This window comes from Polistes dominula, unplaced genomic scaffold (genome assembly GCF_049000335.1).
Source record: "Polistes dominula isolate Pdom_NZ unplaced genomic scaffold, Pdom_raw_medaka contig_75, whole genome shotgun sequence".
NCBI classification, from domain to species: Eukaryota; Metazoa; Arthropoda; class Insecta; order Hymenoptera; family Vespidae; genus Polistes; species Polistes dominula.
In genome coordinates, this window is record NW_028301003.1 from 189,380 (window position 1) to 217,142 (window position 27,763).

Sequence of the window (27,763 nt, forward strand, 5' to 3'; positions counted from 1 at the left end):
TCAATAATGTTGTTATAATGAAAATTGATAAATAAAAATCAATAAAAATGTAGATAAGTTTGTAATAGAATTGAAGAAGAAGAAGAAGAAGAAGACCGTTAGACAAAAACTTACATTAAAATTCAAAGAACGTTTAATAAGAAGAACAGAAGTAGTAACGTGCAAAAGTATGAACAGTATGAACACCAACAACAACACACAAATAATCCTCTATGGCTCATCTTCAAGAGCAAATAAGCAAGATGAACTGAGGGGGGAAGTTTTGTTGAAGTGGGGGGAGTAGAAAGAGAAGAGCAAACGTTAGCAGTGCGAGGAAACGTTCAAATGTTTACCGTCAGACGATCGCGAAGTGTTGCAAGACAAATAGTCGATCTATCGTTCGTTTGTTTATTCACCAAAATCATCATTCTTTTTAAATAAACGATTATAAAAGAAAATCAGTGAATATTACAATTAGAAAGAGAGAGAGAGAGTGCTCTCTGTTGTCACATGCAAGATGGGAGTGATGAGTGTATTGAAGTGGCTCAGAAAGTAAGTTAATTATACCTCCTAAACAATTTACAATAGTTTCAAAAATAAATCTAACTAATAGAACTTTCATTAATTGTTCTTATATATCATTTGAATTTTTTTTGTTTTTGTTTTATAAATTCGTATAATATTAAACATATGAAACTTTCACTTGGAGATCTGGTATTTCAAATATATATATATAGAAATAAATTTGAAATATAGAATTCGCGAAGATTAACGTGTATAGAATTCAAATCAAATACAGAGCGATATGACCCTTTGACTCGAAAATATATGAAGCTTATCAAATTACTAACTTTTCTCATTTCGTTTAGCAAATTTATATCAATATACTTTGCTCTTTTATGCATTTATGTGCACATATACCTATATATATATTAATTCCTAGGAAAAGAACAGGTTCGCCGTAACTTTCATTAGAATCAAACGTTAGTCTTATCCTTTACGAGTATCACGGTTCATACTAAGTAAGCAATGTGTATTTTTGCATTATAACATCATGATTAAAAGGTGAAGGACGTTTACGTTTGTGTCAAGTTAAGATGATAACAAAAACGAAACTCGTTCAACTTGCTATTATGTGTGTGTGTGTGTAATATCATTCTATTTTAAATGAAATATAACGAAGTATGATTTCGAAAAAATCATTTTTTATTTATTTATAAAGCAATTACCGTGGTTATTGTTCCTAATAAAAATATTGAGCCATTATATGGTATAATAAAGTTGAAAATGTTATTAAAAAAAATTAAAAAAATAATTGCTTTTTTATTTGATTTATTTGATATTTTTAAGTGTTGACTTTAATAATGTTTTAACGTTCCGGTAAAAGTGTCCGAAAAATTTTCAAGCGTATCAAAGACACGGGCTAATTATTGTTGTGGCCCAAAAGAACAAGAACACCTGCTGTGATTTAGATTTTACGTGTTACTCTTAAACCGTTACCAGAATCAATTCTCTTTCTTACATGTTTATATTCAATGTAGCTAAATGAGATCACCTAAATATCTCCTTTATTAAAGTAATTCTATTGAAGAAACTTTGAAAGCAAAAAAAAAAATGACATTAAACAAATCTTATTCTCAAGTACAGTTTTATACGAAATTTCAAGATCGTGTATACGTACACATGCATACAATCGGTGTATGTGTATTAATTATCTCATTATTTTATACAAGAACACTTACTTCTCTTTCTCTCTCTTATCTTCTTCCTTTTATTTTTTCAAACATAATGAAGTAGCAGTCCGATCGTTAGAACAGGTTCCGTTGTTATTCGCTCATTTGGATCTATCGTATAAATCAAATTAAAAGGTTCAAATTAAAATACTTTTAAAAGGAATTAATCATTTGTTCGTCTCCGATCAATAAAAGAAAAAAAAAGAAAAAAGAGGATAATAGGAGAAAGTGAATGTTTTTAAAACGTCATAAATTTCGTGAACGGAAACGGAACATAATCGTTTGTTTCGAATAGAATAGAATAAGAATTTAACAGTTACCTACTTTTCTCAAGATCTTAGACTCGCTCGAGTGACCCTTTGTGATCCTTTGCCACGAAAAAATCAAGATCGCAAGATCTTAACATCTTTCTCTTCTTAATTCTCACGAAAAACAGTTGTTTATAACAGGAGTTTTATCCACCACCATGCAAAGTATTTTCTAACATAAGTTTGCATAAACTTTGTTGTTCTAATACACACAGTATTAAACACGTATGTCTTGGATTACCATATTAAAATATCCCCGTTAATATTAGTAGCAATAATATAGATGTTGAAAATAAATTCAATGACATAATTAACATGTATCAAGTATTCCAATGTACTTGATAGAGAAAGCTTTATTAAGATTCAAGTAATGAATGAATGAACCGAACGTACTTCAATTTATACAACCTCCATATGCATATCGAATTTAATAACTAGTTCAACTTGTCTTCCGTGTCTAACACCTACAACAATATATAAATATATATATAGAGAGAGAGAGTGTATTAAAAGTTGCTTTACCAAAATTTAGAGTGGTTACTTTCTGGTGCCATACTTTATTAACAATATTGTTATCCTAGATTGACATCTTGGTAAAAGTGTCACTCCCATTGAGAATAACACCCACGTTCTATTCGTAAATGCTAATTCAATCATTTTCAAACTGAAAAATATAAATGATATTAATTCTATTATTAAACCAATGTCACATTTTTCTTTTCTCAATGAAGCTACTACTTTTGAGACACTCTGTATATAACTAACTTTAAAACTTATGCATAAAAGAGATTAAAATAGAGATTATTAGAATATGTGAAACTAGTTTTATATATGAAATCGTAAAGTTACATAGTCGAACGTATTTATATACAACACAATACCGAAACAAAAAGATTAGTAGGATAAGAGAAAGTTGACGATCGCAATAATCATTTAAATTTGATGAGGAAAAATTGAAAAGTCCGCCATTCATTTAACCGTCAACTTTTTTTCCTACATTTAAAATGACTTTATTATTATTTTGACTGTTCGATATAATTGGTCATTAATACGGTTATTATTATTTATTATTATAGTTATTATAATACACTTACTTACAGGGATATTGGTTACAGAGACAGAAGAAGACAAAGTTTATCCGAGAAGCAACCGATTTTTCCAAAGTAAGTTTGAATATTAATTATTACACCATAAAGTATACTGTTGTAATTGTCCTAATTAATCCAATGAAACATTCAAATTAAAATGAACCAATAAGATCACTCGCATTTCGAAATGATTTCTTAATTTTTATTGGTTAACCAATAAGATTGAATCTTGCAATTAATCTGATTGGTTTTCACAAAAATTTGATTAAAGTCGTATTATTACCGGTGGTGCCATCGTTCATCGATTATCGAATTAATTAATATAATCGACTCTATTGAATTTCAATGAAGAGAAGAAATATTTAAAAAAAAAAAAAAAAAAAAAAGAGTGACAAAATTTGTTAGACAAAATAGAAAAGAAAATGTCGGCTTCTTATAAAACAAATTACAATATAAAAAAACGACGACAAAGGACAAGCTGTTCAGATGAAACCGCGTAAGTTGTTATCTTCTTTTAATCAAAAAGAAGCCGGCATAACCTCCTTCGATGTACAATTTATCATTTGATTTTTCTTTTTTGTTTTGTTCAATTATCAAGATTGAATACCACTGCTAAACGATCGCATTTATTCGATTATTAATACTAGAGTATAATTTGTTTAACAAATTGACGATCTTTTTTATATTAACGATGAATAATATCATTTTTTTCTTTAATGTAATTTTATTGCATAATTTTTTCTTTGAATCTACCGCTTTTTTACGAGATAATTATTGTTGAGTACAACAAAGATGGTTTAAAATTGCAATGAAATTTGTCAAATGTTAGGATAAAGAGAAAAGTACTGCTTCTTTATAATATTATCGTGGCAACAATTTGTCATAACTTTTCAAATATATTTCAATTAAAAAAAAAAAACAAACAAATGAATGATAAATGAATAAGTTTAAAATATTCTCAGAGTAAGAAAAATAAGATGATCGATTGGCGGGTAATTTGAAATGGTGAAAAGTCATCTTAACAATTGCAACCAACAAATGAATTGATTTACAATTTGATTTTGCGATTATTTCAGTGAATCTTATCGAAACGCATTACAAGCATTTATGGATCGTCGAAGATTTTCATCATCGATCATAGAAACAGGAGTTGGTGGTAACAACATTTTAAATGTAAATGACGTTTCTTTGTTAACGGATAGTACTGTTAACGATATGGAAAAAGATAAAGATATTGAAAACGATTGTAAAATATCTCAAGAAGAAGATTCATTATTGTTGCTGGATGTACCACATGTACCGGCATCGGAGATCTTTGAGATCGGATCGGTCGCTGGAACGGAGGATCGATATTTGGAATTGATCTATGCCGAGTGGGAAAACACGCGAATCTCATTGAAGAGGCAAACGCATCCGGAGTGTCGAAACGCGGTCAAAGCAGACATGGAAATTCTCACGTAATTTATGACTTTCTTTTCTCTTTTATTTTCTCCCACCCCATTGTTTTACTTTCAACATCATCTCCTTATATTTTGATATTTATTTTTGTTCATTTTGTTTATAGAAAAATTCGCCATCCAAATGTATTGATGTTAATGGCTTTAACACAGACGGAAGAACACGGGCTCATTTCAATTCTCGAACCCGTAGACTGTACCCTTTACAATTACATACACGAGCAAGGCGAAAGAATTTCCGTTCGGCAAATGGCAAGGTTTGCTGGAAAATTAGCCGATGCACTTAGGCATGCACACATGCGTGGTTACATCCACAGTGCAATTAGTCCTCATTGCGTTTATCTCACCTTTGGTGAAACTGTTAAACTTGCTGGATGGGAATTGGCTGTCAGCGTAACTAACGTAAGTTAATTGACTATTTTTTTTGTTTTTTTTTTTTTGTAAACTTATTCTTTTTTCTACAAATTTTAAGAAAAATAAGATAGACAGTTTCAAGGAACAGAGTTGTAAATGTAAAGAATAGAATTTTTCATCGCTGTGTTTCGCTGTGTTTCGCTGTGTTACGCAGACGAGAATACCTGCGATGATAAATAGGAAAGAGGTATACGTCATTTCCGTAATTCCATGACGCACCCAGCGTCGTTGAAAAACAGGAAACTCGGACAGAGTTTTATGTATGTACATTGTTTCCTACGAAATGTAGATTTCTGTATAAAATCGTTCTACCATGACTGAGGTTGATTACACTGGTGCCGGATGAAAACCTAAAACGCGAGATCTAGGTAGACCAGTAGACAATCATATGAATTCACGAAACTTATTTTAAAACGAATTTAATTAAATTCCATGGCCATGAATTTAATTAAATTTCCTCTTTTTTTTTTTTTTATTCCCCCAAATATGCTATGTCTTTCTAACAACATTTACGTTGTGATTTACTTTTATTTTTTATTTTTTTCTATTACAGACAAAATCCCCAAAAATATACGAGGACATTTTACGCAGCGAAATCATCAGATGGCAAGCACCAGAATTATTTTCTAATATTGTTTGCAAAGAGAACGACATTTATGGACTTGCCTTGCTCATATGGGAAATGTGCACCAGTAAGCTTTCATTCAATTACTTATCTATAGTGGTTTACTTAAACGGTAAAGAAGAGATCTGTTCTTCTATTATACAGGGTGTCCTATAATTGATGATACGAGCGAGCAGGGATTGATTTTATATGAAAAACTGAGCTTGCAATTTTGAAAACTAAAAACCTTGTTCGCTTGTGTCAACTCTGATGCAACTCCTGATGCAACTCATGATGCAATCCTATATAATTTGTATTTATTATTTTGAACAGTGCGTATACCATGGAATGGCTACGACGTTTCAGAAGTGAAAAATCAGTACGTACAATTGGGACAAAGTATTCCTTTAGATTTAGGCGATTCTCCAGCGATAATTTATAGTTTGTTAGAAGTAGCTTTACAAATTGATCCTGCCAAAAGAAGTATCGATCTTATTAAAACACGCAGATTGTTACAAAGTCTCGAAGTAAGTGATATCGACATTAAATTACTTTAATTATTTTCTACTATTACTAATAGAGTCATAATTTTAGATAAAACACGAGTATAAGGAGGACGAATGCAAAAGAAAAGAAAAGAAAGAAATTAACAAGACAATTGTAACACCAAGCACTAAAAAACCCTCGACTGCAACTGACTGTAATAGCCCATCTACGGTGATAACATTAAATGAAAATGTGGACATTGTAAAAAGTAGAACATGTTTGGATTCTACGAAAATCAAAAGTATAGCAGAAAAAAACACTTCGAACGAAGTGTTCATCACAGAGTGTTCACCAAATTCAAAATTAAATTCACTGATTCAAAATGATCGACAGAACTTTCTTTCGAGTCCAAAGAGATCAATCGAAAGAGATAATCATAAAGAAATGAAATTAACTTCATTGGATAAAAAGGAAAATAAAGAAAATAAAAATAATTCGAAGAAAAGAAGTAACAATGTCAATTCTGATTTACCAGAGTTACAATCTTACAGTGCGTTTAAAAAGTCGCAACTTATGAAACATTCGAAATCATTGAATAGAAAAAGTGAACAAGTAGAATTACCTAAAATTTTGACTGAATCTACTTGCAGTAATATATCTGTAGTATCTTCTTTTAACATTGCAGAAGATATTACAGCAGAGACTAATCCACGTGCTAATTTGCAACGTTTGAAAGAAACTCTTGCTAATAAAAGAGAACGTTTTTTTAAGAATATCGAAACACCCCAACCTCAGTCACCTGAAAACAATGAAAGTAAATGTCAAGGTGATACAGACATTAAAGATAATTATTATTATTAACAAATAATAACTTGATTATTTTATTTGAAATAGATGATTCAATCGTCGAGTCAGAAATATTGGCCAAAGTGAAGAGTAGAGATTACGAGCCACATAAACCTGCTAGTCATAAGACAAGTTTAGAAAAAAAATGTAATAGATCTCCCGGTTCATACGATTCGCCATACATATCACCATATATTTCGCCTGATCAATCAACTTGCAAAGTACTTTCCATATAATCAATTTATTTTATCTTCCGTTCCACTCTCTCTTTTCTTCTTTTTTTTGTTTTTTTCTCATTTATTTCTAACTTTTTTTATTCTTATTTAGCAACCTTACTCACAGATGCCTACAAATATAAAAACTGCAATAATGAAACCTCGTGTAATATTATCGCATCCTCAAGGCTTTTTTGAAGCATCCTTGTGGAAAAAGGAAAAAGAAATTTGTATATCCAAAATGTGGAAAGAGGATCCAAACGTTACGGTAAGTTTTTTTTTTTTTATTTATATATTCGATATTATCATATTATCTCGTAGATTACGATAATATTAATTTGATTATTTAATTATTAGCAAATATCTGCGGGAACTGCAGAAAATTCTGTTACGAAATTAGACGATCTTATAAAACCTTTGGAAACGTGTAATGTTAACAACAAATCAGGTTTGCATTTAACGATACATTTTATTAGACAAATATTCCAACGTTAAGTTTAATTGTTCTTTCGGTAGACGTTAAAAAACAAGGTGAACAAAACGACAACAGGGTATTTACCGAAAGGGTGGTAACTGAGTCTGAGTCGAGATCAGAAATGGATTCGTTACAAGTTTTGAAAGATGCGTTGGATAGAGCAACAGAAATCATTTGTGCAAATAAATCTATTCAGAATGAATCGGGCACAACACATTTACCTTCTTACAAATCCTGTGATAATATTAATACTGTAACAAATAACACGTACATTAGTAAATCGTTCCTGAATAATAAGGCATATAAATTAACTTATACCGACGATATCAAAAATGACAAAAACAAGAAACAAGACGATACAAATAAAACATTAATATCAAATAAAAATCGATCCTTTGATAACGAATTAAATAGTAATACGTTGTTGAAAGAAAACATCAATGATTCTAAAAAAACTAACTTTACTACGAGAGAAAATCAAGACGGAATCTACAGAGCAAATGTTTGTCATTTAAAAAACTCATTACATGATATTGATACGATTAAATTTAATGATAAGAAATTATCCAACAGAAAATATGCTGAAAATTACTTTTCTTCAATGTCGACCGATGTAAAACAGAATATGGAATCTTCGAGCAAAAATTGCAGTAAATGCAATAACAAATTATCAATAAAAAGAAGATTTTCATTACCAAATATTATTCCTCATCATAAAGTAGGAAATCATTCGCATTTAGGCAAACTACCGATACGTAAAGCTGTAAGTATATTGTAATATTGTAACATATTAAAAATATAATATTAATCTACATTTTTGATAATATCATGCATTTTTCACATTATTTCAGGACAATTCTGCTAATACCTCGATAGAGGATTTCTACATCGACGACGATAATTTAGAATTGAATAATTTAAATGTTAATATGGTATTATTGAACGACGATGAAGTTTTTTACGATAATTATTTCTTTGACAAAAAAGCAACTTAAAATTTCATTTTATAATGCGATCATTTCTTTTTTTTTTATTCTCTCCATTTGAATATTTTTCACAAGTTTTGTTTTACACAAAAATTTGACTACTACTTAATATTAATATAAGTAAACTCCAACTATGGTTGAGTATTAAAAAGAGAGAGAGAGAGAGAGAGAGAGACAGAGACATTTAATAAGAAAAAAAAAAGAAAAAAACAAAGCCTTATTTTTACTTAGAAATAGAAATTAGCTAACAATAAGTTCTTTTGTTCGTACAATATATATATATTTTATTTTTTTACGTGTTATATATATATATATAACTATATATATATACATTTATTTAATTAATAGTACTCTATATATTTCCGTTGTAAGATATTACTTTAAATTATATTATTAATATAAAAAACAAAACGTTATTACTTTTTTTTGTTTTTCAAGCTATAGAAAATAATTAGATTTATTGAAATTGACATCATAATTAGAAATATGCGTGTGTATCATAAAATAATTAGAAATATGGAAAAATTTAGTTTTAAATACTCAAATGGGAAAAGACACACAAATTATTAACGACGGTAAATTAAAATGTTAAATATTGTTTTCCTATATGTTGCAATTTATCATCTATAAGTTATCGCAATTAAATGTATATTTATAATAAAGTGTTTTTGTGTACAGAAATATTACTTTCAAGATCTTCCTCTTATTAATATTTAAATATATCTTTACATTCGACTTAAAGAGATTATAAATGAAAAGATAAGAGTACAAAAAAAAAAGAAAAGAAAAAAGAGAGATAAATTTGTGCAGTAATATAGCCGCATATATATATATATACGCATATGTGTTAATTATTATTATAACCCCTTTACGCTATGATTTAATGCTTAGAATTGTGTGGCAATATTTGATGCTACATTTTATGCTTCTTACGTTTAAACCATAAAGATTATTACAAATCTCCACGCATTGTTATAGCGCAAAGGGTTTAATGTAATTTAAATTGTTCATATTTTAATATTACTAAATTTATTACTTAATCATGAAATATATATATATATATTATTTGGAAAGTCGTTATCCTTCAGATATTATTAGATTCCTAAACCAAATACAGAAACAATGCAATACATAGTTTTGTTTTCCCAACGTACGGTACAACTTCCATCTGTGGCATTATCCCAAAAACATGAGCTCGCCGTGTGTAATCCTGCTCCATTTTTTTGCATAATCGTACACGTGACTTAATAAACAAGAACAACAAATATAATAAATATTGCGACCACAAGTGGATGATGTTACTGATTAATCTTTTAGCTACTGCAAAACTTTTTACAATGTTACATCTATGTGTACGACAATGTTCTTTATGTAAATATCCATGAAAGCCATTAGAGTGGTATGCAGTGTCTAAAAGGTTAATTCAAATATTATCGTTAATATACAAACCGATATATTTATATGGTTTTTGCAACCTCGTTAAATTTCCTAAACATGCTTCGACAACGTTCGATGTCCATTGATTAACTTTATTGTGCTGGTAAGCATTTCCTCCAATAGACACCTCGATAGCCTCCTTTATTATTTTGCTTACGGTATCGACAACAAATTGGGTCTATAAATAAAATGCAAATAAATTATTCATTATGTTTATACTTTGATAAGTTCATCTCTCTCTATCTATATTTTGTAATTATTAAATAGAAAAAAAAACAATTACTAACCTCTTCTTGCATATCCTCCATTATGACAAATTTGGAAAATAATTAATTAACGAAAATAATGATTTTGATTTCTTCACAATTATGTCACCCAACGAATGTAGATATATAAATGAAAATGATTCCTTGACAACTCACAGGAGTGACACTTTCATACGTCAAATTGTTTTTCTTTAATTACTGCATCCGAATATTTAACCAACAATTAATAGAAGATATACCGAATACATTTTATCTAATTATTTATTCGTTTTTTTTTTAATTTATAAATACAAAAAGAAGGAATAAAGTGTATAACTTTAATCTATAGTAAATTCGATAGCTCTATTTTCTTGACATTTATGGTACGTTCATATTTAATACATGTAAGAAGAAGCAGCTGATGGTGGAGCCATATTGGTTCCTTGTGTCATGTCAATAAAAAGAAACATTTAAAATGAAACTAAAATTTGGATCAAAAATTATAAATTGATTAATTAATATTCAATTAATATTCATAAATTTAATTGTTGCAAATATTAATATATTTTATAAATGAGAATTAAAATAGTAAATATTTATCACCTAATATAATCCACTGATTTGATTGGTTCTCACGATAAGACTTGTACTTCTTATTAACCAATCAATATTATGTAACGAAAAGAATTGGTGGGCTTTAAATTCTTTGAAACATTCTCATAACCTATTCAATTAGAAGTATATTTTATTAATTAAAGTTAAATAATTATTGAATAGAAAATTCATAAGAATAAAAATAATAAATTTAGTATGATTTAGAGATTTGATTGGTTCTCAGTATAAAATGTGACCAATCAATGTGAAGTGACAAATAAATCTTATAAACTTGAAATAATACTAAATATATACAATTTCTACGAGTTAAAAATATACAAGTAAAAAAACGTTGTATTTAGTTAACATAAAATACATAAAAGAATAATAAATAATAATATCGATTGATTGAATAAAAGCAAACCCAAAGAAAAATAGTAACGACATGTTGTCGCAATATCTTATTAACAAATTAATAAAAACCAGTCATGTGGTCAGCGTTAAAAGTTTACAACATATTAGTACTGGAAGTAAATTAATGGAACGTGTACCAAGAAATTTAAAGGATTGTTCAAGATTTATACCCAAAAAGACACAGATAAGTTCAGAAGATACAGAACCATCAACTGAAACAGATACCAGTTTTTCTTGGTTTCAACCAGAAGTTCAACCAGTGCAAAAATTTTCTATAGGAAATATCAAACAATGGTTCGAGTTTAATAAGAAAGCAATCTATTCTGAAGAACAACAGGTTGATCCCAAGATGATTAACGTATTGGGTATAAACATAACAGCGGCATACTTTATTATTAAATGGAGAGGAAAAATTAAGTTTAAGAATTCCAATTGGTTAGAAGCTACTGATGATAAACCTGTTCGATTACCAACTCAATATAAATCTAATTATGTAGTTATCGCAATAGATGCAAGCAAAACGATGATATGTTACGAAGGTTTAGAAAACATGTCACCACTTAATAAATTAAAATGGCTAAGCTTTAAGGGTTGCGAATATATTGATGATTGGTGCCTGGACAGAATATCTGCACGTTATCCATCCTTGGAGTTTTTAGATATCTCTGATTGTAAAAATGTTACGGAAAAAGGATTAGAAGCATTATACAAATTAGATAATCTCAAAATGTTGGTAGTAACGAATCATCATAAATCAGCAGCATTCGAATTGACTTGTTTTATGTTGGAAGAATGTATGCCTAATTTGGAATGTAAGATATTGAATTCGTGGTATGCAGATAAATCTAAAGAATCCAAAGACGAGAATAAAGAACTTGAATGAAATGATAACGATTTAATAATTGAATGTAAACATGTGTAAATATATATATACAAAAGTAGCTCCCAATTATGCGTTTATGTAACATTACTTAATTTATTTTCTTCTTATGTACTTCTTAATGTAATATAATTCAGCTTTGTTGCTGATGCCATAAGCTTTTAAATTTTTATTGTCATTGGTGAGATGTATATTCTCGAAACATAAATTATATTTTTTCCAAACGTGTTTCCAACTGATCTTCTTCTTAATATTCTCTCTTTTGAAATATAAATTAGTATGCCTCTTGATGGCTTTTTTCAAATCAAGCACTGTAGTTGTATGCGTAGGTACCTACATTGAAATAAATTCTAATTTGTTTACAACACAAATATTATATAATATTGATATTTATATATTTGCAACTCTGTATGACATTATGTTAAAAAACAAAATTCATTACCACAATAGAAAGTTTTGGAAGATGTTTACGAATTAAAAATAACATTATCGCTTGACCCTGTGCCACAGCAATCTGAGCTTTTATTTCTTCTACAGTAACATTTAATGGTAATCCAGATAGAAAAGGATCGCTGTCAATTAATTTATCAAGAGCTTCTTTAGTCAACTTAACTAATTCCTGATGATTTGTATCTGACTTGGTATTCTCATTAGACATTATTTTGTCTTGTTTTGCATCCATTTTACTGTCCACTTTGTCAACATTGCAAGAACTATCTTGTTCTTTGATTTCAATCGCATCCATATTTTATTTAATACAATTTGTGTGCTTTTGTTTTTTCAATAATGTATATAAACAAACAACAACTACTATGACGCACCCTATCGTGAAAATCAACTGATCGATAAAACAGAACTAATAAACAGTCGGTAAGTAATAGAATTGTATGACGCCATCTGTAGTATTTGAAACAAAGTAGTACCACAAAGTAGTACCCCAAAATTAAGTTGGTCGATAAGGTAGGACATTACAGACTGGTAATAGAGAAATAAAGGGTGTAAGTAAAAAATTACTTTTTTTTTTATTAAAAATAATAAATCACTCTTATCATGTAAATGAATATAAATGACTTAAATACATTAGGATTAGATGAATTTTAGAGGATTGTTGATAGATGTTGTAACAATATCATCACGTCATAATTGTTTTTTGATCTAGGTAAAGTATACTGCGTCTTCTATAGATCTATAGTTATGTGTTCGTAACTATCAATCTTGTAATTTTATAATTACGTTTTGTAAAAAATCACACGTAATACTAAAACTTAATTATACGTATAAAATGGACACTAATCGTCATCAATAGAAACTATGTATAAACTAAGAATACTTGTAATTTAAAATGGTAAAAAAAAAAAAAAAAAAAAAATAAAAGAAATAATGAAAAAAATGTTCATCGCTCTCGTGGGGTTATCTTTAAAGGCACCCCGTCATTATTAACAAGAACTAATTCAGCCTTTAGACGAAGTTTGTCTTCCGGGATCAATGATTCGATATGATATGCCTTTAATATTGATATAATGAACACTTTAACGACTATCGGGGCTAAATTCTTTCCGATACAATTTCGATTACCCGCGCTAAATGGTATGAACGCGTAGGGCGAATTTGGAGGATTATCTGATAAAAATCTTTCGGGTCTGTATACGTCAGGTTCTGGAAAATTTTGTGGATCTCGGTGCAACAAGTACGAGTTTATTAAGACCGTTGCACCAGCTGGGACTGTGACTCCCACTGTAAAACAAATTGTTAATATTTTTTTCATTTATGTGTAAAATTGAATAATAATAATAATATTGCATTGACATGAAATACTCACGAATTTTAATGGGCTTATAAATCTGTCTGGCTATTAACGGTGCCACTGGATACATTCGCCATGTTTCTTTAATGCAAGCTTCTAATAAACGTAATGTTTTTATGTTTACGTTCGTTAATTCGTCGCTACCAATTATTTCGTCGTATTCATCGAGAATTCGTTGCTAAACAAACAAGTTCATCAAAATGAATAAAAACAATTGATTGGATTGTTAATTAGTTTGCTTTTTTGATACTTTTTTTTTTTTTTTTTTTTTGCAAGAAAAAGGAATACAAAATGGAAATTACTTGATATTGAGGATTTCTTCCTAAGGCATATAATACCCAAGATATACTGGTAGCTGTAGTATCATGTCCAGCGAACATGAATGTGTTTACTTCATCTCGTATGTCAGTGTCTGTTAAAATCGTACCGTTACTTGATATATCCAATAACGAATCCAACAAATGTTTATTTCTCTTCGTCGGTTTGTCATAATTATTGTTTTCATTGTTTCCCCTTTCTCTTTTGCGTTCGGCAATCACCTAAACAATTATTAATATCATTGATTTTCTTGTTTTCATTTAGTTATAGTATTTTCTTTGCCTTGTATATAATATTAACAATCGATCGGTTGGTTTACCTGATCAACGAAATTATGAACTACTCTAAGAGCACGATCGTATTCCTTTCCTAAATTGCTCCATTTGAATAAAAAGTCTTTTGATGCCCAAAGACTTGTAAATCTATACTGCGTGATATGAGACAATCTAGAATAGATGAGAAATTCAAATTTACTCAATTTTGTCGTTGTCATAAAACAAAAACAACAACAACAAATAATTATACATACTTGTCTACTGCTAAAACATATTCATTGTATAAAGTGGTTTGCGCGTCAAGTCGATAACCCATGGAACTGTCTAAAAATATGCACAATTTCATCATAAAATTATTAAATAGATGACATTAGACAATTTTTAGAGATTCTTCTTTTTTTTTTTTTTTTTTTTTATTACGTCAATTTGGAATTTGATTACTGACGGTTAACTCAAAAGGTTAACATTCCAAATTTGTCGTTGTATATGGCTACCTTTTTGACTAATCATTCGCAATGCTGGAGTTTAGAATCAACGGATTCTCGATTGGGACAATTCGAGAGTGAATTTATTCAAAGACAATTATTATCGTCGAGTAAATTGAAAGGAAGAAAGGAATATGAAGGATCGAGGAATAATTATGAAACTTGTCAAATTGATAAGAAAATACAATCGGTGAAGAAGAAAAAAGTAATGAATTTTGATTCGAATAAAATGTCGAAAATGTTCAATGAAAATGTACAAATGAACGTTTCAAATAAAGATGATCCTTGCAAGGTATGAATATGATCAAGTTTCTTATTATTTCATTGTCATTTGTTGCATTATTTATTGTCAATAAATAGGTGAAGACATCAGCCCTATTGTACGAAATAACAGATCGCGTTAATCGGTTAGCTCAACCACGGATACGATTGAACATTTCCGATGTATCCGAGTGTCGATTAAACATTAAGAAAATTTCCGAAGCTACGCCACGAATTGTCGAACTTTCAAGACCGAAAAGTATTTACGAGCCACCCTCTAAATCGCTTTATTACGTTGCACCAGCTGCTTTAACTGCAATTCGTTAGTATAGAAATGATCAAAAGAGAAATACTAATAAATAGATTCCCTTAAGACGATTGTATAAATTGTTTTGATATATATTATATTTGAATATTCAGCGACCGAACGTATACTAGAATTATCGCGACCGAAAAAGAATGCAAAAAAGGTATCCGGGAGAAAAAGAAAATTAACTTATGCACCATGCAATTCGAGGATTTTGCATTTGGCACGTGTAAAAAGTTCCAAACAAATTATCAATGATCGTTCATCAAAGTCATCCTCGAGACAACCCCGAAAGTCATTCAGGTAAAAAAATCATTAAGCTTGTTGATTTAATATTTAGACAAATAAAAAAGATACAAAATTAGGATGGAGTTGAAAAAGTCGAATAAATTGGAATTGAGTTACGATGAAAATCGTTGGAAGAAAAATTCAAGGAGAGAAAAGAGAAGGAAAGGAAGAAAACGATACATGATGAAACAGGAACCGAAATATTCCAATTCCGATAGAACAATCATTACGATTGATTAGAGTTGTAACTCACCACAAATGACGTCGAGTGCAGCACGTTTGGCATAAGGAACGATATCAACACTCTTGTCGATTTCTTTTCTAAGACAATTGATCATAATGTTGACTTCGTTCATAGCACACGAAAAATAATCTTCCAATGAGTGTTTGTGAAAAGTTGATGATATTAACTTCCTACGACTGTGCCATTTTTCTCCTAAAAATTTGTTAATCAATATTTATCAATTGTCTATTGATTTGTCTACTTTATCGTTGACAAATTACTCTTGAAAATAAAGAAATAGACAAATTCTAATTCTCATCATGCAAGTCAAATGATGTTGTATTGTATTGAAATTGATTAACTTTACTACTGCCGATTTAAAAAAAAAAAAAAAGGAAAAAAACACTTACCGTTACTAGTGATCAATCCAGTACCAAGCCATGGAATTAGGTGTCTGTATTCGAGACTTTTATCAATGTTATCGCTATTTTCGAGTAATGGCTTAACCGTTTCTACTCTGTATAGAAATATAAAAGCTCGCATGCCAACCCAAATCAAATATATTTGTCCGTATTCTTCTTGCCATTTGATCAAATTGCTGAAGAATTCTGTCAAATATTTATCAAGTTATATTTCAATATAAAATAGTGAAAGAATGATTATTAGAAAATAAAACAGATAGATTAGCAAAATGTAAATAGTTAATTGCAAGTGTTTGACGGTCATTGACTTCAACTCGTGTCACATAAGTAGGCCTTTTTGCAGCTATGTACGATACGTACGAGTATATGTATCGTGACAAGCAATCAACGCTATTATCGTTAGCTTCTAGGTATCTTTCTCTCTCCATGATGCAAATATCAAAGAAAGAAAAGGACTGAGAAATGGCAGAGAGAGAGAGAGAGAGAGGGAGAGAGAAAGGAAGAGCTGAGGGAGGGGGAGAGAATGAGAAAGAAAACGATGGAAGCCGATGCACGTGCAGCGTGTTGCTTGCTTGGTAAAAGGAGTGCTAAAGTCTTATGGCGCACTGACCGGACGTTGACCGTAAAAATGGGCAAGCCACGTATTTGCACCGAGGACGAGAATGAGTTGCAAGGTACCTTTCTAACTTGTAGACCTTGGTAGTGCAACTACTCTATCAAAAACAAACACAACGAGTGTGGCCTTCCCTCCTGAGAGATCTCCTGAAAGATCTCCTGAAAGATCCACTGAAAGATCCACTGAAAGATCCACTGAAAGATCCTTCAAAAGATTCACTTCTTATGTCCATGAATATAAGCCTTAAAGAAATGTAGTTTCAACTTTGTATAATTCAATGTCTAACAATTAGTCAAATCTTTCGATGTAGTTAGTTCAAATTAAAGGGGGTCAATCGGGCGTCATCTATTTTAGTCTATTTTCAACGGGACCGAAGGAATCTTCAATGAAATTTAGGTATCTATTGATCTGTTACAGTTCAATACTCTAATTAAATCTTCTGATTTCATTAATCAGATGAGTGACGTCAATGTCAAGGCGTTAATACGATCGAAAACAAATTTAAAGTTAAACTTCGTTATCATTTGCACTCGTGTTATGATTTTTATTTGTGACTTTCTTTATTTCAACTTTCTTTTTTTTTTTTTTTTTTTAATTCCCTCGAAATCTAATGTCAAAGTTGAAACGTGTTGATAGACAGTTTTATATATATGTATATATATATATATATATCGTATCAATTCGACCTTCTACAGCGCGCACACGTGTCGCTCTACTCTACGTGTCTCTTCCTCGTTGCATGCCTCACTTTGGGCTTGTCCAAATCTTTAGGTCTGACTTGTCTTGCATTCGTTCCACTTCCATTGGTCGTTCTTCTCTCTCCCCGCGTATACTCGTACACCACAGGCATACGTACTTACAAGGTCGGCCAAAAGTCCCTCAGTGGGTCAAATGTCTTTAAATTGGGATAAACATTTTTGAGATTAATTTTCAAAATTTCATCTGTTTTTCTTTCCTTCAGCCCCCCCCTCCCCCCCGGCCCTCTAACGATCTAACTATTAACTAGCCTAACTGAATGTAATGGAAGAATTTTGTAGTAGCAACTAATCACTTTATTTCTTTTCTGCAAGCCTGTATATTTATAAATGTTTTGTCAATCGAGAACTGTTATCATTCGATTTATTGATCTTTATCGTTACTCAAATAACAATTGAAAACTCTCGTATTACTTTTTCGATAGAATATAATCAGTGAAATGGATCAACGCGTATCTCTTATTGGATTAGATTCGATGCAACTTGAAACCTAATAAAGTTCCTTCTATCCTTTTGTTTTCATTTTATTCTCCATCTTCGATCAGACAATTGAATTGTTACTCGGAATAATACACTTCGTATTGCCTCAGAAGAAGAAGAAGACGAAGAAGAAGAAGGATAAAAAAGAAGAAAGAAGAACAGCAGCTATGTTTTATAATACCCTTGGCACGTGTCACTAGGACAACGCACTCTCAGCATAAATTGCGTCTACTGATTTGAACTTATTTTCGTTTACAACATAAGGAAATGTAAGTTCAATCGATAATTTTACTTCATTAAAAATCCCCGATATATATATCATCACAAATTTTCTTGTTATTTTCATTGAAAATATTGATCCAATCTTTAATACTATGACATCATGAATAGTTCTAATATGATAAAGTTTAACATAGAGAAATTCTGTTCTAATTAATTACTTTTCTTATTTGAAATATTAATAGCTATCATTTAACGGGTCATTGATAATAATATCCAACGTTCACCAATATTGAGAAAGAAATTCTCTTTTAATAAGATAATAAAATCAATAATATTTTATAATTTCAATTTATTGTCATTGTGATATTACTTTAGAAGATTTTACTTTCGATTATGGTAAAATGATAGAAATAGTCATTTGCAAAACAAAAAACCAAATACACAATTGAACTTAACTAGGTGAACCGTTATCAATAATACATGAATCATACAATACACTTATAGTTGTGTGTCTAATAGATTGGATCAAATTTTTGTCTATGTGTAAGAGTACACTGTATGCGTCTATGTTTGTTCTAGGTGAGTGGGGTAGAATAGGAAATAGATTAAAACGTCTAGCTCGTGTCTGCTACTAAAATTGATCCGACATTTGTTCATTGTCTGAAAAGATTCGCGTGACACGCCTTTCCCCTTTCTTATTCATATTCTTTTTTCTTCTTATTCTTATGCGACCCTTTTTTCTCTCTCTCTCTCTCTCTCTCTCTCTCTCTCTTTCTTCCTTTCTTCCTTTCGTTTACTGTTTGAGTCGGTGGATATATAATTGTATGCAATTACGTGGGCAATACGAGTAGCATAGTCATTCAGACTACGAACGACCTCGACCCGTTTTTTTTCCTTCTTGTTTTTCTTCTTTCTTTTTTAACTCCTTTTTCTTCTTCTTATTTCCTTACGACGAGTATATATATATATATATATATATATTGTCGATTATTTTTCAATGAACAACGTGCTAAGATTTCTATTTAACAATGAACATAAAACTAGATCTCATGAGGATACCTATGAGAGGGTTGAAATTTGATGAAACTTTCATCGTATTAATTTAATCATCACTTTTATAATGAATTCTTATAAATAATAATAAGATAAATAAGAGATATCTATTTGTGAAGCTAAATTAAATAATAATTACTAATAAATATACGATTTAATGATTATATTGTTAATTAGGATATAATTTCAAAGTGTTATAAAGGTCACGAGATTAGAGTCTAGGAATGATTCGCTTAATTTATTATTAAGATAAGAGAATCGGATGGTTAGCTAAAGAATTATTCAAATTATCTAGTTTTTTTTTTCTTCCACTGTTGGCCAAGTTTTTCATTATAACGTAATAAATAATGTTACAGATAAGTCGTGGGGGTTTACACTGAAATAATCGAAGAATCTCGATATAAGAATTGTTACCACAATCCTAAAACCTAAAACCTACTTTTATAGATTGAAATAACATTTAGGGTGTATAACAAGTAAGAGAATTTCGTTTGTTCTTAAAAGGAATTGCATATGGAGATTCGAAGAGATGAATTTTTGGGGAAAAAAATAAGCAAATACTTTTCGGCTCAATCATAGACACTTGATTTATAGTAAAAAAAAAAAAAAAAAAAAAAAAGAAAAAAAATCAATGAAACTTACCTTCCGAATTGCAGTTCAATTGATAAGCATTTCCAATTAATGGCAAGGCTTTCGGATGCGGTATTCTCCAAACAGCGATGCTAAATATTATGTGATTTATTATGAATGACGCTATGAAAATGATCAAAGACCAAGACAAGATCCAAGCTGTCCAAGGAAGATCAGGAATTTGTATTGCAGAAAGCATGGTGTCTTCTTGAAATCTTCTGACTACTTTGCAAAACACTTTTCAAATACTCCCAATAGATTTTTTTTTCTCTCAATATCTGTCCAAATTCACAACTTATTCACTTTCTAACGTACTCGAGTTTCATTTTCGAAAGAAACCAAACTCCATTTATTTTAATTAAACTTTCGAACGATTCAATATCTATCATATATTTAAATGACAAAATGATTAATAATATTGATAATTCGAGTGATAGAGAAAGAGAAGAGTAAAGAGAGTTGGAGTTAAAATAAAACAAGAAGAAAAAAAAATGAATAAACAAATACAAGTAGAACTGTCAGAAGACCACACTGTATAAGACGCTCGCCAAGATGTGACTTCCTCCTGTTGTTCGTAAGAACCTCCCTTATATACTACCGAATGCTCCGAGCTAGCTACTCGGTAAGTCACCGAATGGTCACCAGCTAGCTGATCCACCAATAGAAACATACACTCATAACGGCGCCAACGTTCAACGCGTATCACCCTCTCACTCTCACTCTCACACTCTCTCTCTCTCTCTCTCTTTTTCTCATACTCAGCAACGTAGAGAGAGAGAGAGACTATGCACGTGTAAATACGTATGCACAAGCAAGCGTACGCAATATATCTGTGTGTTCGAACAGGGAGAGAAAGAATTTACTGAAAAAAAAAAAAAACTAAACAAAAATAGACAACAAATAATAGCCAGTACCAAAATAGATATTAAATATGTCAATATAATATCATTCCTAGATACCTTTTTTTTCTTTTTTTTATATATATACTTTGCCAAAGCATTCGCAGTTAATTTTAAAATCCAATAAAAATTGAAATTCATCGATGAATCTTTTCAAATTGAAATCCGTTATTTAAATTATGAAAGTTCGTTGTTTCGTAATATATTAACAAAAAAAAAAAAAAAAACTCTCTTTATTATTTATGAATACAATTTTAAATTGTACAATTTAAAGTAAAATATGCATCGGATGTGTGAACAAATTTGCACATTTAATTGATCATAAATTTTGTTCCAAGGATCGGACATTCTAGAATTTGGAAAATAGCAGATCAAAATGCTGGGAGAGAGAGTTTCAAAAAAATGAACCTACAATTACTTACAAATCACCATTAATATTTCGCCATGTTTAAAATACACAAGAGAAATAAGATTGAAATACGATTAAAATTATAATGAAAATATTTCTTAATGAAGTCAATTTTACGATGTTATAAAAAGAAAACGAAATAAGTGTAAACTATGAAGATATGGGTGAATCCCTGGTACCGAATTTGCTTTACATTCAGACATATCTTAATCCCCTACATCCCATGACGCTGAAGAATAATTCTGACGATGTCGATGATGCTGCTGTTGCTGATGATGATGATGATGATGATGATGATGATGATGATGATGATGATGTTTATTTTGATAATCCAACTCGTGTGAACGAGTTGTTGTTTGAGTTGTCATATTGCCACGTGCCACACATGGAATTAATTAAGAAAAAATAAATGAAAAGAAATGGAGGACGTTCGTATAGAAAGGAATCAAAAAAAAAAACAAAAAAAAACAAAAAACAGAACAGAGATGGAATAATTAAATAACCAAGAGAGAAACTAAATGTCAGAGGGTGGGAGAGAAAGAGAGAGAGAGCTGTCCATAAATCTTGAACGACTTATGCGATATGAAACTGGTTAAGCGAATAGCATGAAAAACAGACAAAGACAACAAATGCACTCGTGTGGTTAAAGAGAAAAGGAATGATCTGTATTTGGTACCCAAGGACGATGGTTGACCGGTACTCGATCATTATCATCCAACACGCTTTTACAATGCAGAAGGTTCTTTACACTGCGTTATCAACAGACTGGTACAAATCGATTGTTTAACATTTTTTCTGCTTCTTTTCTTTTTTTTTTTTTTTTTTTTTATTTAATTAGATGATCTGTGCAATTGGTATCGCGGGGAGTCGCGCCATTACGTAATACTATTAGCAATCATCGACACGTGCCATTTTTGATGCTATTATTAAAATAATCTTTTGAATTGATCTTTTCTCTTCCTTCTTGTAAATAATGTGAACTACTATTTGGAGAAAAAAATGTGAAAAATTTGGATGAACAATCTATATTTATATGTGGGCGAGTGTGACGCACGTTTTTATTACTTAATATAACTAAGAATAAACTAGAATTAAATGAATATTTGACTGTTGGTGACCGCATACCAAGCATGTAGTTAATGTCAATCCAAAATACCAACATCTTTCGAAATTATTTTAAACGTGAAGAGAAGAAATATTTGATAATTCAGTTTACTTTTCGTCGATGAGATAAATCAATATGTTTCTGTGTCTGTATATATATATATTTGTAAATATTTGCTTGCTTAGAGAAATCTTGTTTTTTTTTTTTATTTATTTAAAAATATATTATATTATAAAAATATATGGCGGTGTGTTTAACACATTGAATACCATGGGAATGCAGCATTGGTGACCGACGAAAGTAGGATTATTAGAAATTGTACTCTGTCATCATCGTCACTACAACTATGCGAATAAATCAATGTGAAGAATCATAACATTTGATATTTAATATTTAATATTTAATAATAAAATTGAATAAAATTGAATAATGGATCGTATTTTTTCTTTCTCTATCTTTTTGTAAAAATATTCTTCGACAAAAGGCCACACAAACACACACACACACAGAGCTCTTATTGTAATCTTTTAACATGCGAGTGCACAATTCAGTATAATAAAATTGAACAAACGTGCTTTGTAGAAATGCTAGTTTCTATGCACCACGTGCGCTTCTAAACGAGGTTGTTGCATTGTCGCAAAAATAATAAATAATACAAAATAAAAAGTACAGAATATTTAGAAAGAGACGAAGAAAAAAGAGAGAGAGAGAGAGAGAGAGAGATCTCATTGGTTCATCGAACTCAACTCGTGCATATACAAAGGACACGAGCTAAACGATGAAATCGATAAGACACGTTCTATTACAAAAGTAGCCTCGACTTATATAAATGCGAATTCTTCACCCGGTCAAATCATTTGGAAAGCAAACTGTCCAATCTTGCAATTAAGATTTCTTCCTTTTTCTGTTAATCAATTTTTTTTTTTTTTTTTTTTACAAAAGTACGATAAAACTGATCTTAATTACTTCTTAATTATTTTTGCGATATTTTGATATATAAAATAAATAACATATTTTTTATTTCATATAACATGGAGAAGAAGTCGTAGACACCCTGTATATATATATATATTTATATTTATATTTATATTTATATTTATATATATAACTCAATTATAACAAATTAATTATATAACTTATTTGATAAGACAAATAATTTTAATATGAAATAAATCATAAAATAAATGTTTTCCATTTTTTGTTTCTTTTTTCACTTATGCTAGTCCGCTGTCATAATTATTGGTACATTTATCAAAGATAATTCTTATTTATCAATTTCTTCATTTATTTTTAATTATGACAGTGGACTTAACACTAAGTCAAAATATTAAAGAAATTGATTTGATGAATTTATTTGACTATTAGCATTACTTGTTTTATACCTATGATGATATTTTTAACCAAATTAATTCATTCTATTTCTGTTTCGATATTTTTGTATAATCAAATTAACTATTATAATTTAATGTTTAAAAAAAAAAAGAAAAACAGAAAAATGATACCGAAATGAATTTGTAAATGATGCCAATATACTATAATATAATCAAGTTTTGATGTGATGATTATAGTAACATAAATTAGTCACACTGTACATTCCTATCCTGTGGATGAAATTCCACGTGTTCGACCTTTTTCCTCTGATTTTTGAGAAAGAGAAAAACAAAAAGACAAAATAAAGAGAGAGATAGAAAAGAGGAATGTGTTTTGGCACACAAGCAAATAAGCAACTAACCGAATTTGAATTTATTATTATGTAATACCATAAAAATGCCACGTGTAATAAGACGCGTAACAGGTATGGTAGGTTTACACAATCAAAAACTACGCGGCCATTAATCATTTCAATACGATTTTAATTAATTAATATAAACATCTAAATGCTTTATTCTTTTTTTTTAATTGATGTTTATTTTTCTTCTCTTCTTATAAAAATACATCCTGAAAGAAATAGGATACGAAGAACAATGGACCCGGGATTTGGTATTTGCGGCAATGAACTTTCCACTTTCTAATGCCAGTTAATAATAATGAATAATAATAATGAAATGTTTGAAAATACATCACAAAAGTATACTTTAAATCTTACTGTATATACCTTATTAACTAATTTTATTTATTTATTTCAGTAACTGTGTAACCAGTATTACTAAAACTGACACGAATTTCAGTCAATTATTTTGATTATCATTTTTATGTTTGCAAGTTTTGGAAAAAAGAACAGAGATCCTATTAACGAATATATAAACTATTCCTTTAGAAAAAAAAAAAAACCTATTCTAACCCGTTACTTAATATAAACACCTAATGATTGATGATCATCGTCAAATGTAACTACTAACCAGCATATAACGGTAAACGCATTATTTATTAATTTCTCAACATTAACATTTTTCAGGAATTTTTTAAATTTTTATTCCACATTAAAAAAAAAAAACCGATTGAACTAGTTAAAAAATATTCAAAAAAAAAAATGTCTTTCTACCGTATCGTTTATATTTTTCTGAGAAATTTGATAAACTAATATAAGAGGATAGTAAAGCGATAGTCGTGTCCCTTCCTTTTTCTAAGTATGAGTGAAGGGTAGACCTGGTTGTTGATTATCGATCTCTGTAAAGACCAAAAGACATATTTTAATATTTATTTTAAAATACTGACATATCCGGTGTCCTACATTAGACGTTTTCCTTGTATCAACATAAAATATTTCAACAAATGTCAACAAAATCGAAGAAGACCATAAGCTAAGACGAGACACCGATGACAAAATAATTCAATAATAATTCAATAATAATTCAATAATAATTCAATAATAATTAGTTAATAGAAAATATATCGTGCCGTTATAAAAGTGTTTCACAAATGTCGAGGACGTAGACGAGGACGTAGACAAGGACGAATGCATCGATTGTGCAAGTTAACACGTCGTCGTAGTGCGCTCTTCGTGCTAACTTGCCAAAAGTGGGTCCTGCATCGAATACTCGTTCACGTGTCTGAATTTACAAGGACGAAGGAGGCCCCTTCCTTCCTTCCTTCCTTCCATCCTTCCTTCTTTCCTTTTACCTCTTTTCTTTTTCATTATTTCTTTCCCTTTACCGTTTCATTTCGTTCATCTCCCTCCATCTGTCTTTCTTTCTTTCTTTCTTTCTTTCTTTCTTTCTTTCTTTCTTTGCTGCTTTTGCTTTTGCTTTTATTTTTGCTTGTATTTTTCTTCTTCGTCTTCCTCCTTTAGAGACAAGTCTGCTACGAGTGCTGTTTATAGGCGACTCACATAAAAAGAAAAAGACTGACACAGAAAGAGAGCGAGTGAGATGATACACAATCGAGTTATGTCATCGGCCTCTTTGCAATGTCTGATGCACGCGATATTTTTAGGTGTGTTCCGTTTAAAGGAAACCTATGGTAATAAGAGAATAATTAATCATACAAAAAATTTATTAAACTAATATAGAAATTATTTAAAAAAGGATATTTGGAATATTTACATTTTTTCTTCTTCTTCTTCTTCTTTTTTGTTCAATTGATTTATCTGCAACCTGGTTGGTCTAATAAATTTGCAAAATATATTCAAACGAAATTTGCATTTTTAATTATTACTTGTTACTTGTTTGTTTGTTTTTTCTTTTTCTTTTTCTTTTAATAAGATGACTAAAATAATTCAGTTAATTCTTCGAAATAATTACATATTACGATTTACCTTTCCACAGTTTGTAAAATCAATCGATTAGTTTGTTCGAATGGAGAAAAAATATGTCACGAGGAAAAACTAACAGAACTACTTTGTCTTCAATATTCATTAATAGTACGTAAACAATAATTATAAATAATTACTACCTCATGAACCTCGTATTGATGACGTACAGAAATAGAAAAACACTCTGGATAAAATTCTTCTTTTCTTGTTGATCTAATGATTTATGTTTTTTTTATAAATAATCGTTATTACAACGTACGTATTTTGTGCTTTAATGAAGTTAGAAAAAATTAATAATAATTGTTGAAAGAAAAAAAACAAACAAATGGAATAGATGCATAAATGCAGAACATTTTTCTATAAGTACCCATAGACGTAAAATTATAAATATACAAAAGTATATATGCATAGAGAGATAAAAAAAAAAAGATCACATGAGAATTTTCAACTTAGTCCCAAAGACGGGCATATATCGAGGGTTGTCGCCCTGAGAATGTTGGCACGTGTTACTTTTCAATCGTCCTTGAGATCCTTTTGCTCTGACAAAACGATACACCTCTCGACTTTCTCATCACAGTGTTTCTCAAATATATTAATTATTTTTTACACAGTAATAAACAAACCGATATTTCAAAATTTGTCTACACACAAACATATTTTAGAATTGTTCAACTTTTCCATTGATAACAAATTCATTGCATAAGAGTTTTTTTCTTTTTTTTTTAAGTGATAAGAAAATTGGTCTTACAAGATTCGTAGCGTCTAATCATTTCAAAAAGAATTAAATTAAAATAATTTTTTTTTTTGAATTTTGATTATATCTCTTCTTATATAAAAATGAGAATTTTTCAATTATTTCAATTGAATTATATTTTTCTATAAAAGAAAATAATCTTGAATGAATTGATGAGAATAGGTTTTTCTTTTAGTGTGTGTGTAGAAGAACTTTGGATATCTGTTATTTCACATTTACAGTAGGAATACGAAAAATACTCAGTGGTTTACTAAATGTATGGCAAAATTGTAAACGAGAACTCCTTTCAATTCAATTGAGAGTAAATTATCTTCTTGCACTCTCACTCCTCAAACTTTCACTCTTACTTTCACTTATGATTGATCACGATAACTTTGACAAAAAAAAAAAAAAAACAATGTGATTCTTTAATTGTTTCAAGATTAAGAGACTTTTAGACGTATTCAAGTTGACACGTTGACCATTGCACCGAATTCACATATTTGTAAAAAGATGGACAAATAGAAAAGAAAAGAAAAGAAAAGAAAAGAAAAAACATCTATGAAAAGTCAAAGGTGTTTGTCAAAGTTTTTGTTGGTATTTTTTTTTCTTTTCTTTTTTTTTTC

At 29.8% G+C, this 27,763-nt stretch overlaps 6 protein-coding genes and 1 long non-coding RNA gene across 12 annotated transcripts; 3 read left to right on the top strand and 4 right to left on the bottom strand.

Annotated features, from left to right (window-relative positions):
- The first annotated feature begins 333 nt into the window (after positions 1-333).
- Positions 334-8,760, top strand: LOC107071427 (uncharacterized). 5 transcript variants are annotated; one of them, XM_015330421.2, is made up of 12 exons: positions 334-531; positions 3,121-3,183; positions 4,185-4,565; positions 4,673-4,967; positions 5,533-5,671; positions 5,917-6,110; positions 6,178-6,895; positions 6,964-7,136; positions 7,243-7,398; positions 7,488-7,578; positions 7,647-8,368; positions 8,457-8,760. In XM_015330421.2, exons 1-12 carry the CDS (start codon positions 497-499, stop codon positions 8,598-8,600), a joined length of 3,111 nt encoding a protein of 1,036 aa, XP_015185907.2. In that variant the 5' UTR covers positions 334-496; the 3' UTR covers positions 8,601-8,760. The 5 variants fall into 5 exon arrangements, with proteins under 5 accessions (XP_015185907.2, XP_089029856.1, XP_089029859.1 ...); XM_089173730.1 differs by having other exon boundaries at positions 7,488-7,577; positions 7,643-8,368; XM_089173733.1 differs by having other exon boundaries at positions 3,136-3,183; positions 7,488-7,577; positions 7,643-8,368.
- LOC107071430 (uncharacterized) lies at positions 1,611-3,254 on the bottom strand. 2 transcript variants are annotated; one of them, XR_016176980.1, is made up of 4 exons: positions 3,119-3,254; positions 2,543-2,684; positions 2,037-2,484; positions 1,611-1,823 (listed from the first exon to the last, which is right to left on the bottom strand). It is a non-coding gene; the product is annotated as an uncharacterized LOC107071430 (long non-coding RNA). The 2 variants fall into 2 exon arrangements; XR_016176979.1 differs by having other exon boundaries at positions 2,543-3,127.
- Positions 8,624-10,725, bottom strand: Dlc90F (dynein light chain 90F). The gene is made up of 3 exons (XM_015330429.2): positions 10,316-10,725; positions 10,041-10,206; positions 8,624-9,834 (listed from the first exon to the last, which is right to left on the bottom strand). Exons 1-3 carry the CDS (start codon positions 10,334-10,336, stop codon positions 9,686-9,688), a joined length of 336 nt encoding a protein of 111 aa, XP_015185915.1. The 5' UTR covers positions 10,337-10,725; the 3' UTR covers positions 8,624-9,685.
- A 236-nt stretch (positions 10,726-10,961) lies between these two features.
- LOC107071433 (distal membrane arm assembly component 2) lies at positions 10,962-12,391 on the top strand. The gene has a single exon (XM_015330431.2). It carries the CDS (start codon positions 11,313-11,315, stop codon positions 12,162-12,164), a length of 852 nt encoding a protein of 283 aa, XP_015185917.1. The 5' UTR covers positions 10,962-11,312; the 3' UTR covers positions 12,165-12,391.
- LOC107071434 (U11/U12 small nuclear ribonucleoprotein 25 kDa protein) lies at positions 12,157-12,978 on the bottom strand. Its single transcript, XM_015330432.2, has 2 exons — positions 12,604-12,978; positions 12,157-12,494 (listed from the first exon to the last, which is right to left on the bottom strand). Exons 1-2 carry the CDS (start codon positions 12,904-12,906, stop codon positions 12,258-12,260), a joined length of 540 nt encoding a protein of 179 aa, XP_015185918.2. The 5' UTR covers positions 12,907-12,978; the 3' UTR covers positions 12,157-12,257.
- Positions 12,979-13,160: 182 nt separating this feature from the next.
- On the bottom strand, positions 13,161-20,926 carry LOC107071432 (cytochrome P450 4c3). The gene is made up of 8 exons (XM_089173753.1): positions 20,313-20,926; positions 16,533-16,730; positions 16,153-16,335; positions 14,813-14,882; positions 14,603-14,729; positions 14,268-14,504; positions 13,981-14,143; positions 13,161-13,895 (listed from the first exon to the last, which is right to left on the bottom strand). Exons 1-8 carry the CDS (start codon positions 20,497-20,499, stop codon positions 13,555-13,557), a joined length of 1,506 nt encoding a protein of 501 aa, XP_089029879.1. The 5' UTR covers positions 20,500-20,926; the 3' UTR covers positions 13,161-13,554.
- On the top strand, positions 14,890-16,147 carry LOC149032094 (uncharacterized). Its single transcript, XM_089173759.1, has 3 exons — positions 14,890-15,335; positions 15,404-15,626; positions 15,725-16,147. Exons 1-3 carry the CDS (start codon positions 15,045-15,047, stop codon positions 15,916-15,918), a joined length of 708 nt encoding a protein of 235 aa, XP_089029885.1. The 5' UTR covers positions 14,890-15,044; the 3' UTR covers positions 15,919-16,147.
- Positions 20,927-27,763: the final 6,837 nt, after the last annotated feature.

Bases quoted from the DNA above. Each gene is read 5' to 3' on its own strand.
- LOC107071427 (XM_089173730.1), top strand. From the start codon at position 497: ATGGGAGTGATGAGTGTATTGAAGTGGCTCAGAAA. The intron at 3,184-4,184 runs GTAAGTTTGAAT...CGATTATTTCAG, and splicing joins AAGCAACCGATTTTTCCAAA to TGAATCTTATCGAAACGCAT. The intron at 7,137-7,242 runs GTACTTTCCATA...ATTCTTATTTAG, and splicing joins CTGATCAATCAACTTGCAAA to CAACCTTACTCACAGATGCC.
- Dlc90F (XM_015330429.2), bottom strand. From the start codon at position 10,336: ATGGAGGATATGCAAGAAGAG. The intron at 10,207-10,315 runs GTTAGTAATTGT...TTTTATTTATAG, and splicing joins TGGAGGATATGCAAGAAGAG to ACCCAATTTGTTGTCGATAC. The intron at 9,835-10,040 runs GTTTGTATATTA...TTGTTTATTAAG, and splicing joins AAAACCATATAAATATATCG to TCACGTGTACGATTATGCAA.
- LOC107071433 (XM_015330431.2), top strand. From the start codon at position 11,313: ATGTTGTCGCAATATCTTATTAACAAATTAATAAAAACCAGTCATGTG.
- LOC107071434 (XM_015330432.2), bottom strand. From the start codon at position 12,906: ATGGATGCGATTGAAATCAAAGAACAAGATAGTTCTTGCAATGTTGAC. The intron at 12,495-12,603 runs GTAATGAATTTT...ATTTCAATGTAG, and splicing joins TTCCAAAACTTTCTATTGTG to GTACCTACGCATACAACTAC.
- LOC149032094 (XM_089173759.1), top strand. From the start codon at position 15,045: ATGGCTACCTTTTTGACTAATCATTCGCAATGCTGGAGTTTAGAATCA. The intron at 15,336-15,403 runs GTATGAATATGA...GTCAATAAATAG, and splicing joins ATAAAGATGATCCTTGCAAG to GTGAAGACATCAGCCCTATT. The intron at 15,627-15,724 runs GTTAGTATAGAA...TTGAATATTCAG, and splicing joins AGCTGCTTTAACTGCAATTC to CGACCGAACGTATACTAGAA.
- LOC107071432 (XM_089173753.1), bottom strand. From the start codon at position 20,499: ATGCTTTCTGCAATACAAATTCCTGATCTTCCTTGGACAGCTTGGATC. The intron at 16,731-20,312 runs GTAAGTTTCATT...AATATTTGACAG, and splicing joins ATTGAACTGCAATTCGGAAG to AATTCTTCAGCAATTTGATC. The intron at 13,896-13,980 runs GTGAGTATTTCA...TTTGTTTTACAG, and splicing joins TTATAAGCCCATTAAAATTC to TGGGAGTCACAGTCCCAGCT.